The 17,743-nt window shown below is 34.5% G+C and overlaps 1 protein-coding gene across 3 annotated transcripts in view; it reads right to left on the bottom strand.

Moving 5' to 3' along the window:
• LOC105146578 (pseudouridylate synthase RPUSD2) overlaps positions 1-17,743 on the bottom strand; it is a 176,675-nt gene that overhangs the window by 6,527 nt on the left and 152,405 nt on the right. For all 3 annotated transcript variants that reach the window (XM_011056923.2, XM_087407553.1, XM_011056922.2), the window contains 2 exons: positions 4,218-4,305; positions 19-195 (listed from right to left, as the gene is read on the bottom strand). In XM_011056923.2, the coding sequence (XP_011055225.1) occupies positions 19-195; positions 4,218-4,305 (265 nt within the window). The remainder of the gene's footprint in view (positions 1-18; positions 196-4,217; positions 4,306-17,743) is intronic.

Raw genomic sequence — 17,743 nt, 5'->3', positions numbered from 1 at the left:
TACGCTTATGCAACCAACCTGTCGATTTCTTATTTGGTGCTCCATCTGTCTTGCCTTTTTCGGTGTTCTGCCGAATAGGAGAATGCCGCTGGTCAACCGATCCAGCCTGTGAATAGTTCTGAGATTCTTCAAATTGTACTCCTTCGCCAGAATGAAAACTACGGTGTTGTGTCGATAACGACCGCATGGATGAACCTGCGAAACATAGACACGATCAAATGATTTTATTTTCGCTTCGCGCTCCGCTTGAAGTACTAATCTAAGAATCCAAAAATTGTCTAAATACTAGAAAAGGAAAAATCAAAACAATCTATGTAATTTCGTCCTACTCTGAGAGAAAAGTTTTTATATTTGTAACTATATTATTTGTATTGCGAGTATAATTACATGTTATCAATTATGGTTATTATTGCTATGTTAATAATAATAATTATGTGTAGTTCTATCAAAAATGTAGAGAAAAGTTTATGAAGTACGTAAGTAATCCTAGATGTAATCTTGCAAACTTACACTGAAATTATAATGTAATAATAAATTATAGTGTAATTGCAATTATAGTCATTATTATCATAAAAATGTAGTGATTATCATTTTCACGGTAATAATAACTGTAATTTAGTGTAATTGCAATTGTATTGCAATTTAACCATAATTTCAGTATGAGTTCGCGAGGCACCTAGAATTACTCCTGTATTTCACTTTAAACTTTTCATAAAGCAACCAGAATATCTTCAGGAAATGAGATGTGAGCGGTAAATTTATGGAGCTTACACTACTTAATGAATGTACTCAGTGCCTATCGGCATGTGGCCAATGTAAATTCGATGTAGACCAGATACACATCCATACACACATACACACAACACAGACGCTCTCATACATGTACGCATTCACGCAAGAGCGATCGACCCATTTCTCCTGGCAAATTCGGGACAAAAAGCACTCACGTCTACAAAGGAAGGTCGATTCATCGTTTTGAATCGGTATGACAGTATGGCACAGGAACGACGACGAGCTTTATGCATTCCGGCCGACAATGCGGATTTGTAGGTACAACGACCGGCTAGCTGACTAGCTGGCGGATCGTATCGGACTCTTCCTGGCTCGATAAGTCCGCGCGTCTATCAGTACCACAGTGCACGTATATGCACAATAATGTACGTCGGCTATCAAACGCCCCCAGCGACTCGGCGAACCGCTACAATAATCCGGCGATCGAAGGCACTTTTCTATTCGCCACCGCTAGGATTTCACACCTTCCATGTATTCCTCTCTCTCTGCCATAAAATGAATTTCAAGAATTTCGAGCAAGCGAACGAATTCCGAATTTTTTACAATTTTGTCGTTCGCACGACGAGTTTCCCCGGCGTGAAACTTTGTTACGTAAAATCTAAAAATGTATTAACTGAGAATCTATTTTCCCCGTCATTGCACTGTTAAATTCATAATATCAAATTATACTTATTTTCGCTACTGCTCCTATTTTATATGTCGTTAATTTAAAATTAAAATAGCGGAATTAAACAATTTAACTCAAACAAATATATTAAATTGCACTAATTATGTGCATTCAGAAAAAATATTTATTTTATTTGATAAAATTAATTTCGTCAAATTGAACAATTTTTTTCTCAGTGTGGAAAATTCCCCAGTGACTTAATGTAGCGAACAAAAGATGTTATAGATACAAAATTTAATAATGGATAATTTTTAAGATATATCAAAGCCACTTTGTGAACACAAGTTTACACATTTGATACATCATAACATAAAAACCATCCATTATTAATCTATTATTGTTCTTCCCGTCATAATATCTTTTATTCATCACATTATAAGCCTACATTATATGTGAAAACTAATTCATTTTACCGAGACCCAATTTTCTATATAATTAGTGAGTCGCTTTAACCAGTTTTAACTGAAATTTAGTTTATTATTTACTAAATGCATTCATATATGAACGCTGTTTATGTTGAAGCCACAGAAATGGATTGATTTTGACATACATGTTACAACTTCCATGGAAGTTAAAAATAACAAAATATCATGTTAACTCGAAGAATTGAGTTACCATTGCTCCTTTGGTAACTAATAATGCATGGTTTTCTAATAAATATAATATTACATTAATGTAAATATATTAGTAAATTATTATTATAATATTATATTATTAATATAAATATATTAAATATATTAAATATATTAAATATATTAATCTGAATACATTATACTAACATAAATATATTAATGTAATTAAAATTTTACAAATTAAATTAGAACATTATGCGTTACTGTTAAAATAATCTAAATGATCTACGCGATACGAAAAAGTTGAATAATTTTACTATTGTCGCAATAGCGACGATTCACGTGGAGAGAGAGAGAGAGAGAGAGAGAGAGAGAGAGAGAGAGAGAGAGAGAGAGAGAGAGGAACAAGGAAGCGAAAGCGACACGATAAAGTCATGGTGCGCCACAATTGCATAACGGTTTTAACGATGTCTGCACGCGAAAATTAATTCAATTGTTGGACGGCCGAGATCTCTTCACAGTTCGCGGCAGGGCAAAAATGGAAAAAACTACTCGAGAAACCAGGGATGGATGCGAAAGCGAACCATTAAGTCGTGCATCGCGCTCGTGCTTTGCCGAGTACCTACTTGCGCGTCGGATTATTTTTGCATTAATGCCCGGCTGTTTTGTTGCGCAAGCTCTTGTTAACGATCCCTCTCTGAGGACGCAGCCACCGATGAATTCGGTGACATTTGAGAGGAAAAGTGGCCGAGCTTAGTTCTCCGAGACCGTATTTATCACCGAGCAAAGCCTCGCAGCCCGTCGTAGGAGAATAAAACTTGCAACCACTGCGGTGGCGCACAACTAACGGTCCCGACAACGAAAACGAGAAAAGAGAACAGAGGGTAAAAAGATATATATAGAGAAAGAAAAAGAGTACGTTAAAGTCTCATAAGCTGGTCTCGCGGAGCCATCTTCTTTTTGGAAACTTTGGGACGCTTTATTTTCTCGGCAGGTGTATACGTCGTCGCGCGGTTTATTATCGTTGCGAATTGAAAATAACTGAGACGAAAATTGCTACAAAGTGGAAAAATGAAAGGGTGTTAAATTCGTTTCCGAGGAAACCACCGTAACCATTAATTTACACCAATGAATCACCGATATCACCGGTTTAATGCATCGGACTCGCGGTATCGCATTTTATACACGCCGAGAAACGGCTCCTGTCCTTTACCTATGTATTTTTACAGCGGAGTCCGCAAAGTCCGACATTATCGTGGAGCGGCAATAATAGCGCGCGGAGTAAATTATTCGTGATTTGCGAGCGCCGTAATGCGCATGATTAACATTTTAATAGTGAGTTTTATTCGCGCGGTTGCGGCCGTAATGCATTCGCGACCGCGGGACATTTATGCGAGTTGCCTGCGTGTGCGCGTAAATTCTAAATTCCCTTTTTTCTATATGCTTTTCTTTCTTTTTTAGTCATAACTGCGTCATATCCCGAAGTATACCAGGAGAGACCGAGGTCGCTTGATGTCGAAACGTTGCATTTTAAAAAGGCAAAGCTCGTCAGAGGCCCTTGACATTTGACGCATAACATCTGTAAACCGCGTTGTTTTGTTAATCACCGTCTGAAAAACGACTCGTTAGCGGCGATTTAGTCGCCTTCCATGCGTCGAGAGAGAGAGAGAGAGAGAGAGAGAGAGAGAGAGAGAGAGAGAGAGAGAGAAAAGGAAATAAAAGAATGCTAACGAAATCAGAAGGTCGACATTGAAGGAGCGGAAGTTTGCGCGGCCCGGTTGAGACACGCTAGAATTTAATTTATGGGGTACACTCAAATATATATACTTAGACAAAGCGATGGAAAATTTCATTAGTGAGAGTAAAAGAGAATAGAGTCTGGAAATTCTAAATTTTAACAGCGATGGGACCTTTAACCCTGCGAAAACATGCTCTAGGAATAATTTTCAGTAAAAATCTGCGGTTGTATACATTATAATTGTAAAGACAGCTTATGGAATTTTTCAGATAGGCTGAAACGCGCGAGTGGACTTCGAGTGTTAAGCGATTTGGTTTGCGTGGAAAATGTCGAGGAAACATGCAAAAGAGTACGTGTGTGTGTATATATGTGTATGTGATGTTTTCGTGGCTTGGACAATACGACAAACAATTTTTTGGCAGTACAGTTCTGGCAGTACACCACTTACAGGGATGGAGGCGGGCTTGTTGACCACGACGACGTCCTCGTCCATGTGTATCACCGTGATCGGCTCCGAGGTGACAGGCACCTCGTGTCTGCAACACACCAATCGCAACCAGCTTAACGTGGCTTTGTTCCGTTTGCGCTTACACATCTCGCACACGCGTACGTAGTGCACGTTTGTAGACGTACACGTAACATACACACGCACGCACACACATACACACGCACACGCACATACACGTACACACATTCGTACGTACACGCGATAGACGGTATCGAAATGTCGAGTAGTTCTCGCACGAGTAGACAGTATCAAAGCATGGACCACATCCGTATCTAAATAGTCCATATATCTAATATATCTAATGCATTGAGAGAAATATTTATGTATAATCATTTATTTTGTTGATATGTAACAAAAATTTTCTTACTTTTTCATTAAAAAATTGTGTTGTTCTAATTAAAATTTGATTATTGCAATCAAATTTTAATTAGAACACCAAATATGGTTAGAATAACAAAAATTGTATTATTTTAATCAAAATTTGATTATTCTAATTTGATTATTCTAATCAAATTTTGATTAGAACAACACAATTTTTTAATGAAAAGAAATAAGAAAGTTTTTGTTAGTCACATATCAACAACGTAAATATACATACCAAACATTTCTCTGTGTGTGGTAAATAAAAATTAAAGAGAAGGAGCGTGAAAACGGCTAATTTCCCTCTCTTTAATAACATTACATTGTTAAATCGCTTATTAAGCACTCAGTGAGCAAGAAACGAATTAATATGTTTATCATAATATTATTATATTTATTATAATATATTATCATAATATCAATTTATAACAGAATAACTTATCTATTATAGATAATCTTTAATATTATATTTCTTTTGTTATTGTTTGTTATTTCTCTAAAACCATATGAGCGATATAAAACGCTCACATTTCACTCATATTTTCACAGTCTTAGAGAAATAATAAGTAAGTAAGAAATATAATACTAGAGATTATTTATAATAGACAAAAATTATTCTATATTACGAATATTATAATAAATAAACAAATTAATTCCTTTCTTGCTTACTAAGCATTCAATGAATGATACTAAATACACTCAATGTCTTTAGATAATATACCCGTGGAAATACTATCGACCGCTTCAGATTGTTAACCGGTAATCAAGTTCGACATTGTAGATAATTACTAATATAATCGAGGAGAAACAGTGACCGATCGCCGATTGATCTAATCGCAAGCGATCAGTTTATCGCGATTCATTGTTGGCAATCGGCAGTCAACACCACGCCCGCACGCATGTTACGCTTTTTCGCGATTCTATTCACGTGCGAATTGATTGCATGCATCGTCCGACCGCAAAAGGCGGAAAAATCGTGCCGTCGTGCCGATTGCGTTTCTACGCATACATGTACGCGTGCAAAAATACTCGCGCGAGGAACCAACAAGGTCGAGAACAGCATTGCGAAAATATGTATAAAGCTGCGCTTTTATCTAACGTTAAGGTAAACGTATGAAGGGCGTTCCGCGAAGTGAGATGAAGAATCAGAACGAAGGCGGGAGGGAAAAAAACGAAAAAAAAAAAAAAAAAGAAATAAATATGGCAGGTGGATGCACGTGCATGCGGCGGCTCCAATTACGAGTTCCATCTACCTAATGCATTTCCACTCCGCAAAACTACGGTCGCACCCACTACGTGTCCTATGCACGTGCATTCTCTCTACGCGAACAATAAGGAAACCTCAGCAAAGAGAAAAAAAAACAAATGCGATAGAGAGAGAAAGGAAAGTAGGAAGAGAGGAAAGGAGAACCTTCGGCGTATCGAGATTGGATTTGCAAAATCTTTTCCCGTCTTTGCAAAGTGCCTCGTTCACGATAAATGGAGGTTTGCGATGAAGGCCGGATAGCTGCGAATATCGGATAGAACACGTGACAACAGAATTCAATTCGGTTAGCAAGACGTTCGTAAACTTTATAAATTACGACACCACCTGTACCGCGGTGAAAATCCCGGAGGGCCGACGCGCACCTCTCGAAAACTAATCGCGAATCGATGCGTCGTTGGGTCGATTCTCACGCGAATCGCAACCAGAATGGATCCAGCGAAATCGTGTAGACGTAGTGACGTTCTAAGATCACGGAAGATGTTATTAAAGTCATAAAAGTAGATCGAGGGCGAATTTATATAATGGCATTTCACAACTGAGCGGAAAAGGGTTTCATTCCTCGGAAATATGAAATTGTACTTCTTCAGCGATTAATATAATCCATAGTTTAAATAATGGAACGCGATTACTCGTTAATTTCTCGTTATATATTTTGTCATTATTGCGTGCATTACATTTACAAAAAAAACCACGTGTGTTAGTCACGCACTATATTAATTTTTTAGCATTGCTCTATCGGTTACGCACAAATATCTATTGTTCCATTTTCCTTTTCAAGCGCACATGGAAAGAATGGTTTTTCTGAAGTATTAAAAAATTCAGCTAAATGCAGTTGAATAATTCAGCTAAATCCTAAAAAAATTTAGCTAAATAATTCAGAAAATAATTTTATTGGACTGTCAAAGTATGGTATATAGGATGTTTAAGTTGATTGCTATAATGTCAAAATTTTTTGTAGCATTTCTCATACTCGCATTTCCTACTGTTACACTGTTAAATCTATAGTGTAACTATAAATGGATTGATTTACATTTTAACACATATGGAGGTTAAAAATAACAAAATGTTATTTAACTCAATTATCATTATTCCTTGTTTGATATCTACCGTTAAATCTAGTGTCAAATTTAAGTTGCTACTTCTACTTAATATAATTTAATATAAAATATAACGATATACTGAATAAGTTGTAGGAGTAGTAAAGACTTAAATTAAATTAAATTTGATACTCTAGATTTAACAGTATAGATGTCAAAGGAGTAATGATAATTCAATCCATTGACTTAAATAACATTTCTTTATTTTTAACCTCCATATGTGTTAAAATGTAAATAAATTCATGTTTGTAGTTAATTTCAAAGTAAACATCATTCACATTAACGTACGGATTTGGTAAATAATAAATTAAGTTTGAGCGAAATTTAATACATTTTCTTGAGTTAAATTGTTTAACTCCATTATTTCAGTCAAATGAACGATACATTAGGAGGGAAAAATAGCGATCTATAGAAACGATTAAAAGTGATTCGGATTGAGTAGAACTTGACATTATGAATTTAACAGTGTACATAATTATTTTAATTGTTCAATAAAATTATTTTCAGATCTGTATCTAGCTAAATTATTTTTAGGTACTCAGCAAAATCATTCTTTCCGTGCAAGGTAGAAATCATTAAAAACCATCACGATAGATACACATATATACTTATCCTGAGGCACATAATCGAGAACCTCTTACAGTTTCATTCGACATAGTCTTCCGTTCCGTGTCCTCGGGTTTTCTTAAGGGAAAATAATCCATGTTTCGCGCAGGAGAACCGAAATACATATACTATGTATACCGAAACCAAGAATAAGTAACTTCTATCTTCCAATTGGCTGACACGATATTATGCAACCTCACAACGAAAGGCAATAAATCGCTTCCGTCTCGTAAATCACATTTCCGCTCCAACATTTCGGGTTCGCCACTCTCAAAGTATCTACGTTGTGCATACATACACAAACGCGCGCCGCGTAGAACCTTCAAAGTTCACGATGGAATTTCGAAGCGTGTCACATGAAGGGAACATTACATCATATATATTCCGTCGAGATGGCGTCGGATAACACACGATGCGTTCGCGAAGTGTAACGATTCTCTTATCCTATCTTTAGTAACACTAGCAACTTCAGGTGCTCTACCACTTTTAGATTCTACTCTCTGTCGCTCGTTCTCCATTAATTTTAACAAACTCGAATTTCCTTTATTTGTCAAACTGAATACCTAACCGAGATAATAGATATAGTTATTACGGAAAGAATCAACAGAAATAGAATCAACAGAATAACAATTGATTGTAACGTAGATAAAGTTCATAAATATTCATTTTTCATCTCGAACTAAATTATTTAATAGGAGTCACATATACCACTATCTTTTTTCATCTGAAATTCGATCATTTTTCTAAAAGCCTTCTCAGGTTAAGTATACTATATCCATTAAAATGTCGCGTGCCACAGTTTTTCGCCTATCCGTCTCGTCGTCGTTTCTCGCGTGACATTCGAAAGGTGCAACGACGTAACAATCGGTTTGCGTGCCACTCGTCGGTAGAACGGCGACGTCCTGAGTGCACCTTCCAAATTTAACACGGGTCACATACCGCAGTGACACACACACATCTCCATGCGATCGCGAGATATACGTGAGCTGAGAACATCACTGATACAGATAGTACCGAACGGCGATGCAAAAGCGCGAGGATAAATTATTGCAGGTCCGAAAAGTGCGGGGGATTATTGTTCGTTAGTCGAAAAGGAAGACGGCGGTGACGTGAGACGGCCTACGGAATTTATTTTCGCTTGCAGTTTAGTCCGTAGATCTAAGAAATGATCGATGGATAACGGTTTACGTCTTTTTCACGTCGACGCATTTTTCTGTGTTAAATAATTCTCTAACGGCAAAGTTTGGGTCGAATGAGATCTATGGTTTCATTAGTTAAAAAATTGATTGTTTTACACTGTTAGATATCAAAAGTATAGACTATTCCAGTTCTTCATGATTGTATTTCAAGACTAAAAAAGATTTCGGTGGTTTGCAGAATTGGATACATATATAAATTTACTCTGAAATATTTAAACACTAAGATCGCTTTGATAAAAAAAGTAACTAGGTTTGTTTCTCATTTATCTCTCTTAATAGATTTATCAAAAGAGCAATGGTAACTCTTGAGTTAAATAACATTTTGTTATTTTTAATTTCCACGTATATCAAAATGTAAGTCAATTCCTTTCTATGATTAGTTTCAGAGTTCATACTAACACATGCACTTTCAATACATAATGAATTGAATTTAATCAAATTAATACAATTTCTTGAATTGTTACACAATAGTTGTAATTAAATTGACGAGTGGCAGCCTGTAAATAATGTGCGAAATAATTAAAAGTAACTCAAATTGAGTATAAATTTAACATAACAAATTTAATAATGTACTGCAAATATTTAAAATCACAGTTAATAACTTGATTGCACTTTTTTCATTTACAAATAAAACAGAGGATGTAATTTTGTGTGTTATTATTTACCTTTCATCCATTTTTTTACATTAATTGGAGGAAATCCAGATTCAATCCCAATTAAAAATTCATCTTGCCATTAAAAAATTAATTTACACACGCGATCGATCGCGATTGAAAAGTTGCGAACAAAAAGATCGCATGCGCTGAACCGATCTCGTTACACATAGAATCATTAGACGAGGTTTTGAACAATTAACCAGAATGCATGTGGCACACGATGCGTTATCGCACGCGTGTTGCCTTTCCCACCGCTTCGTCACGGACGAGAGATATAGACGCGTTAATTGTACCGTCGGGTCACGCGGGAAAGCCTGCTGAATGATTATTACAATGCTTCGTCGGGCATTTTCCATGGCTGCAACACGCCCGGTTGCGAATAAATCGTAAACTCGACGAAATCGAGGAAGCGTACAGAAAATTATTTGGTAATGAATGAATTTTGGGAAATTTCGGTACTCCGCGCGCAGTTGTGTAGATAGTTCTATATATGAATCGAATAATATTGACTCTGCTCGCGCGCATAGCCGACGTTGATGCACGGGCGTCCGATATTTTCCGCTTAAAACGAATGTTTATTTTGCCGATTTTTAATTTTATGCGTATCATGTGTGTGCCACGTCGGTTTACTTAAATACACATTTCAAACGTGTCGTGATAGCTCCATTACATTTTATTTTTCGCCACCCTGTTGACAATGTCAAATAATGTATAGAGAAATTTATATTATTGTAAGTAGAAATGCATATATTATAGAAATATATGCGGTATGTACATATATTTTTTCTATATATACATATATAAACATTTCTGTTTATAGTCCTATATTATAACCGAATAATATTGACTTTACTTTCGCAATCACACATTGATGCATTTCGCTATGCAATTTATTTGCATAATTCGTTTAACGCTCTATTTTATAGTGCGGAAGGATATAAAATTTGTTTAATTACACTGAGACAAAAAATTGTTCATTTGACTAAATTAATTTAATTGTTTTTATTTCTTTCGTTAGAGAATGTACGTATTTAAGTCCAATATAATATATGTTTATAAATGTATTATATGTTTATATAAAAACTTTTTTCTCAGTGTATTTAGTTTCGATTTTGCGCGGTCATTTGTGTGCATTTGCGCATCCACTCATTCTTGTCAAAAAAATTTGTAACGTAATAGAGCTCGTGCATGCAATCTGCAGATACTAGGGTGTGGCAAACAGGAGAGCTTGCGACATTAAAATTTCAGGGCGCATAATTTCAGTGTAACAGCATCAATGATACGTAACGTGTGCGAGAGAATGCTACACGTCATGTTACGTGGTAGCGATACGCAGTCGCCGTGGACCTTCCGTGCATTCTAATTAATACATACATAATTCACGTAATTAATATATGAATGTAATCGCGTTCCGCCCTGTGTGACCGATCATAAGGACAAACAGCGAAGGGAAGCAACATCTGGCTCCGCCTGTAATTGTATCACTTTGTTTCGGAACGAAGCCGCTTCTCTCCAAGGAGATTTCGCCGGCACGGCTAAATTTATGGTAACTATATTCTAACGAAATCAGCGCGAGTCACCGTGGGAATTCATCGACGATCAACTTTTACGAATAACGAGTCATCGTTGTCGCCAGATTAGCCTTCGATAAAACATTGGTAAAACATTGGTAAAACATCGGATTAATCTGTCGGTTTTTGCTACAAGCTCAATTTCCATCTTGGAATACGAAGAATTTTAAAGAAGCTACAAGAGAAATATCTGTTCATTGCTAATGCCAGACAGTTGCATATTAATTTTCAGACAATTACATATTAATTATCCTACCTTCATTACAATTTTAATGTCTCTATCGTAAAATTGCTTCTCAGTTGTCATTTCAGTTAACAATGTATTCAATAAAATCGCAGGCTTTTATCGAGAATCAATGTAACTGGTACATATTTCTACCTTCAGTTATATAGAGTCAGTAACAGCTTTATGAAACGATCGATTCGGTCCAATACGCTTTAATGTGTCAAAGCGATCTCTGCTTATCGTAGAAACCGCAGCTAGTGACTGTTCAAAATCAACCACGCGAACTATCAAGTTCCATCAAGATGAATGCTGCTGTAATGAATGACGTGATTATCGAGAAACAGATCGGCCAACTAGAACTTATGTCGGTATTATAGTTAATTGTCTAGTCGGCGACATTGACTTCCCGCAAGATCTTCCAATCAGCTATTCAGATCCATTGTGTTTCAGTTCTATTATCTCGATTAATACTAATGCTTTATATTACGATTCAACTATACGAAACTATAACCATTATCTGTACCTAATAATCGATTCGACCAGAAATATTTTATTCCAGAAATAAAACATTTAAAAAACATACGAGTATAATGCTTCAATTACTGATATTATACGAAAAGAAAGGTTTTGGTGAAGTATCTAAAAAAAATTAGATAATAGATCTAAAAATAATTTTATTAAACCATCAAAATAATTTCGCTAAGCTGGTTGCTGGAATACCAAAACCTTGACCACAACTTTTTGCAACGTTGCTCATTATGCTTAAATTTCCTACATAATTATTTTAGTAGTCTAACAAAATTATTTTCAGATTTGTATCTACCTAAATTTTCTGATATTTCAGCAAAATCGTTCTTTCTATTTATAGTGATATAATTAATATAAAAAAAGTCTTTTTAAATAGTCCTGAATATACAAAGTGTCTGTTTAAATGTCAAAACTTCGGGAGCGTGTAGAGGATCGATAAACTAAGAAAAAAATTCTTAAAAGGTTTTACTCGATGGATGTCCACCTCATTATGGTAAAACTATTCGAGCTAGTAAGACATTTTCCACAACGATGAATGGACATGGAGGAGTAGCACCCTGATCACCTGATTTGACACCACTGGATTTCTTTGTGTGGAGGTCCTGAAGCAGGAAGTTTATTCGTCGTCAATCAACTCAAGAGAACAATTGTGAAATCGAATCAAGGCTACATCAAATCAGTGTTTAGCTACACCAGATCAGTGTTTAGCTGCAACACGAGCTATTCGTACTAGATGCAATGCTTGCATTGCTACAAGAGGCCAACATTTGGAACAATATATATTTACATTAAGCAAGTGAATAAATACAACAAGTGAATAAGTAATGAGAAAGTACAAAAATGAAAACTACGTTTTGTCTTTTTTGCGATTTTCTTTAAAAACGAAGAAAGAAAGAGTATTTCTACAGAACTTTTTTTCTTATCGATCCCTTACATGCTCCTGAAGATATTTAAATTCCAGATACCATATAAAATAGATACATTAAAAAGAGATTTATTAAAGTTACCTGTTTACATCTGTTTGAACATAATTATTATAACGACAGCTTTTATTTGATAATTGTTAATACTTCATTTTCTGTAATTTACTTTGTTAAATTTTAGCACACACAAACCGCATAAAATTTTTCTCTCACTCGTTGTTATTGAATATTTAGTTAAATTTCGGGAGTGCAATTAATCTTTATTTTTCGTTGTTATTAAACTATATATATATATAGATACAATTTTATCACACGATCTACGGTTCCACTTTATTTCCACAATTCCCACAATTCTCGATTATCCGTGGAAACGTTCGATTATCTCTTGAGAAATGATTTTTCCCAGGATTTATTAGCTATATTTTCTGAAGTAGCATCGCGCAATTTCGCTTCGTTAAGGCCCAAACAGACAGGTCGATTCCGAGCCGCGGTTAAATTTCCCAAAGGCACAAAGGACTGCGCGGACATAAAACGATTATCAGACCGCAAGATAGACTTCATCCAGCAAAGTTCAGCGGCAAGCAGATAGATCATTAATTCCGCTGGATTACAGGCGAATCCCGAAGTCTTGTCACGACGGAATGCGCTCTCGAGACACACCCCGGGAACACTTGGAATTTAGACACGAGCTCGGCCCGAGTCCGACATGACCAGCCTCACTATGTAAGGAACAAGGCCGATTGACATAAAGGATCGTGGAGGAACGTGGCAGAGTTAATTGCAGTTCGAAACTGTCAAGTTCCGAGAGTTAGGTTACTTCGTTACTTGGCCTAGATCGTTCTCGAAAAATATTATAATATAGTGCATACGATTATGTATTCATAGCCATATCGCGTTAAACATTGATTTAAACGTATCAGTTGTATCGTGTTAAACATTGATTTAAACGAGATTTTCGTGTAATAGTTGTTACTCCGTTTCTCTGTTAGCATTGTTAGCAATAATAATAACATCATATAACCTAAATATATTTGATTGTATTTTACGCGTAAATTGATAAGATTTATCCTATTATCACAAAATTCGATGATACAACTTCGATAAAAGAAAAAAAATCCTGTTTTTAAGTCCTATTTAAAGCGGATCTTGACGCCTAATTATTAGTTAGGCATCGTCGGTAGATCACAAATTAGACAAGAGGGGAGTCATTGACGCACCGCAAGTCAAATTTTAAAGTAAAATATGACAAAATAAAATATTAAATTATTATTTATTATAAATTATTACATTGAAAAAGTATTATTGAAATGTATAATTTATAAAACGTTTTATTTAAAATTATATTAATACAAAAGAAGAATAACATAATAGAATTTACATTTTTATATCTAAGAATTTCTTAAACTGAATTATATTTTTGGAATATTAAAATTGTAATTAAATTATTCATACAAATTATTCATACATTTCAAAAATATTAAAAATATATAACAAACACTTTGTGCTATAAATATTTTTAAAAAAAGAAGATTTCCAGAGAAATCATGCTCTCTCCCTCCCCCGTGAATTCGTATACATATAATGATTTTCCAGTCCTTTACAACATAAATTCCGCATTAAATTTTATTATTTTAACAAATAGGGTAACTATCCCAATTACTATGCCTGTCCCTATTAGTGTACTTTTGTATTTCGATAAATCATAAAGAAAACTAGCACAAATAAATAAGAAAAAATAGTTTTTTTGTTAAGTTAAATTATTAATGCATACGATACCGAAGATAATATTTTAATTTTTGAGTATTAAAGTATTTTAAATATTTTTCGAAAGGAATTTATCCAGTGAATCCAGTAATACGCAAGATTTTAAGCCTTATTAATGTGCCCCCAATTTGTGTGCCTATCCACATTTGACTCATTTTAACATATAGTTACTAAAACAGGTAATAAATTTAAATTAATTGTTTATATTACATAAATATTACATAAATCATTATTTCAATTATATTTATTTCAAAGTACAATCATAACAGAACGTTCTCAGTGCCAATGCAGAGCTCGCTTAGAAGACTCACTAATAGAGACAAAAATGTTTTCTATTTTTGTCAAAAGAATTATAAAGTATTAACATTTTTTAGATTAAAGAAATATTATAAGAAAACGAAGTAGTTAAAAAACCGATATTGATTGCAAGCAGATAAAATTAAAGCTATAATATTTAATAATTAATTCAATAATAAGCAAATTGGCTAAAAAGGCACATTAATAGGGACAGTTACCCTATATAAAAATTATTAAATAATTTTTATGTATACTTTAAAATCTTTATAAAGTAGTTATTAAAGTTGTATATTTAAAAAATTGTATAAATGTTATAACTAATTATTTGATGCTCTTAGTTTTCAAAGAAAAAAAAATGAGCAAAACACAAACGACGAAATCGTGTATAGTAAGAGTAAATAATATTCACATATAGATTTACAAATAGATTTTTCAATTCTATAAACCGTAATTCGATTTGTTAGACTTGAAACAATCATAAACTAAAATTATAAAGCTGAAAATAACATCACAAATTACGTAATCGTTAATTTAATTCTCAGTCTGTAACTTGAGTTTTTTTTTGGCATAAATGAAATTTCACCCTCAAATTTTAATTTCTGTTAAATAGAAGTTTTAACATTTAAATTACTTCAAAACTATTTGGTAATGTAATAGAGGTATTAAAAAGTAACCTTATATTTTTTCACATTTTTTAAAAGCATAGAACAACAAAAACTTAATGACTATTTTTTATTCTTGCAAACAAAATTGTATTAGAACTCTCTTTTTCTCTCTCGCATATATTTATCTCATTTTAAGTTTCAAAAGTGTATACTAATTCAGCTGCAAATAACACACAGACCTCTTGACTGGACAAAAAATACCAGATTGCAAACGGAAAGAGTAAAAATATAGTTGCAGAACATAATGCTAATAAGCATTCTTAAAAGATTCTACTTATAATAAAATTAAATTGCAACTCCAAAAATTCCAAATATTTCATATATTTTTTCTCAGTACACTTATGACAAATAACATTAAACTAATTTTTATTGACTTAAAATATGACAAAATGTCAGACGATATTTTTATTCAATGCTTCAAATATTCGATAAGCCGATATCCGCCGATTCTTCAACGTCACCAAATGAAAATGCTTTTGACATATTGTTAGAAAAACGTAGAGACAGCATAAATGTAAAAGCGCAAACAGATTACATCAACCCGGTCAGTCAACATCACGGATTCCCTCACGACGTGGCCGCAGCATTGAATTAGAATTTCGTGAGAATTCTTAATTAGTTTGAACGTGCATAGATAGCTTGTCGCGTACTCCTAAACACACAGATCGTAAGACGAGCCGGTAACTTCCGCCGGTAATAGATGGCGACTCCTCGCCAATTTTAAATTACGTCGTGACCACTAAATCTACCGAGAGATTAATCCATCGCAAATTATAGTTAACTGAGAACGCGGTTAGCCACCGTGAGAAAAAAAAAAGCACTTTGCGGTCGTTCCACGAAGGAAGACGGTAATCTTCTCTCTTCTTAATCTTTGAAAAAGAAACGCCTTATCGCGTTTTCTCACGATCCTCGCGAGAATTGGTATATAATGAGATACGCCTCGCGATCGTGATATAATTGATAGATCGCTTGTGCTACGAGAATAGAATTCAGGTATTTCTTTTGATTGCATTTGCAGAAATAATACGCTTCCCCTCCCCCATGATTGCATTCAGTGGAGCATAATCAGTTTATCTGTTCTGCCATCGCGTAAAATTATTCAATTTTCGCGCGAATTAGCTAGAAGGGAGTGGGTGCTTTTAGCGAAACCAAAGGCTTATATACGAGAGCAGGTAGTGCGGCAAAGATCGCGGGTGATGCACAGAAGCGATAGAGAAGCGTGTCGCGGGTCGAGGGCGCGACTGGAAGTCCGGCGACAGGTTGATTTATTAGCATGGACCGGGTGCACGATGGTATCGGAACGGAGGTTGGAGGTCGGGTACCTCCTTCTGCGCTTCACCCTTGTGTCCGCAACACGTAAGCAGAGTGCCCGCAGGTGTCCTGCCTTATCGTTCGCTGATCGTGCATGGATTTCCATGCTTTGAGCCCAGGGGTGCGCGATGCCCGACATTTTCCTCAAGTCATCCGTTAATTCTGGTTTATACACTGAGAAAAATGTCTGATTTGATTATTCGGAATTCTGGTCAAATATAAATAAATCAGAATTTTTTAATTGAATCTACTATTCCAGTTGAGAGAACTGGAATTTTGATTTATATAATTAGAATCTTCTGATCCGTCCGACCAGATATTTTTTTCAGAGTATCCATTCGATCGACGTGAATAAAATTCGAGCAAGATCCCCTGTTTTCTTCTTTCATCGCATTGTATTATTACGTATACTGAAAAAGAATTTATTAAATTTTAATAAGCGTTTGTTCAAATAGTACTAAATATTTACTTATAGTAAATAAATATTTATTCAATAAAAAATGATACGTTGAATTAATAATTCTTATACCAAATAAATATATGTTCACATTTATTATAATAAATATATAGGATAACTGTACCTATTAGTGTGCCTTTAAGTCAACTTAAGTTCATTAGTGAATTAATTATTAAGTATTGTAGTTTTAATTTTGTTTGTTTAAAATCAATATCGGTTTTTCAACTATTTCTTTTTCTTATAATATTTTTTAATTTAGAAATGTTAATGTTTTAAAATGTTTTTGATAAAAATAAAGAAAATGTTTTGTCCTAGTTAATGTGCTCTTTTAAAGGGCAATGGATCCTTATTAATGTATTGTCCCAATTTATGTGCTTATCCACATTTGAATTATTTTAACATACAATTACTAAAAAGATAGTCGATGTAAGCTATTCATTGTTTAAGTTACTAGTACATAAATCAGTATTTTAATTATACTTACAATTTCAATGTACACTCATAACACAACGTTGTTAGCTCCAATACAGAGCACTAAT

This window comes from Acromyrmex echinatior, chromosome 1 (assembly GCF_024713525.1).
Source record: "Acromyrmex echinatior isolate Ae372 chromosome 1, ASM2471352v2, whole genome shotgun sequence".
Taxonomy (NCBI): domain Eukaryota; kingdom Metazoa; phylum Arthropoda; class Insecta; order Hymenoptera; family Formicidae; genus Acromyrmex; species Acromyrmex echinatior.
The sequence above is the reverse complement of the archived record's forward strand: the minus strand, read 5'-3'. Positions and strand labels throughout refer to the sequence as shown.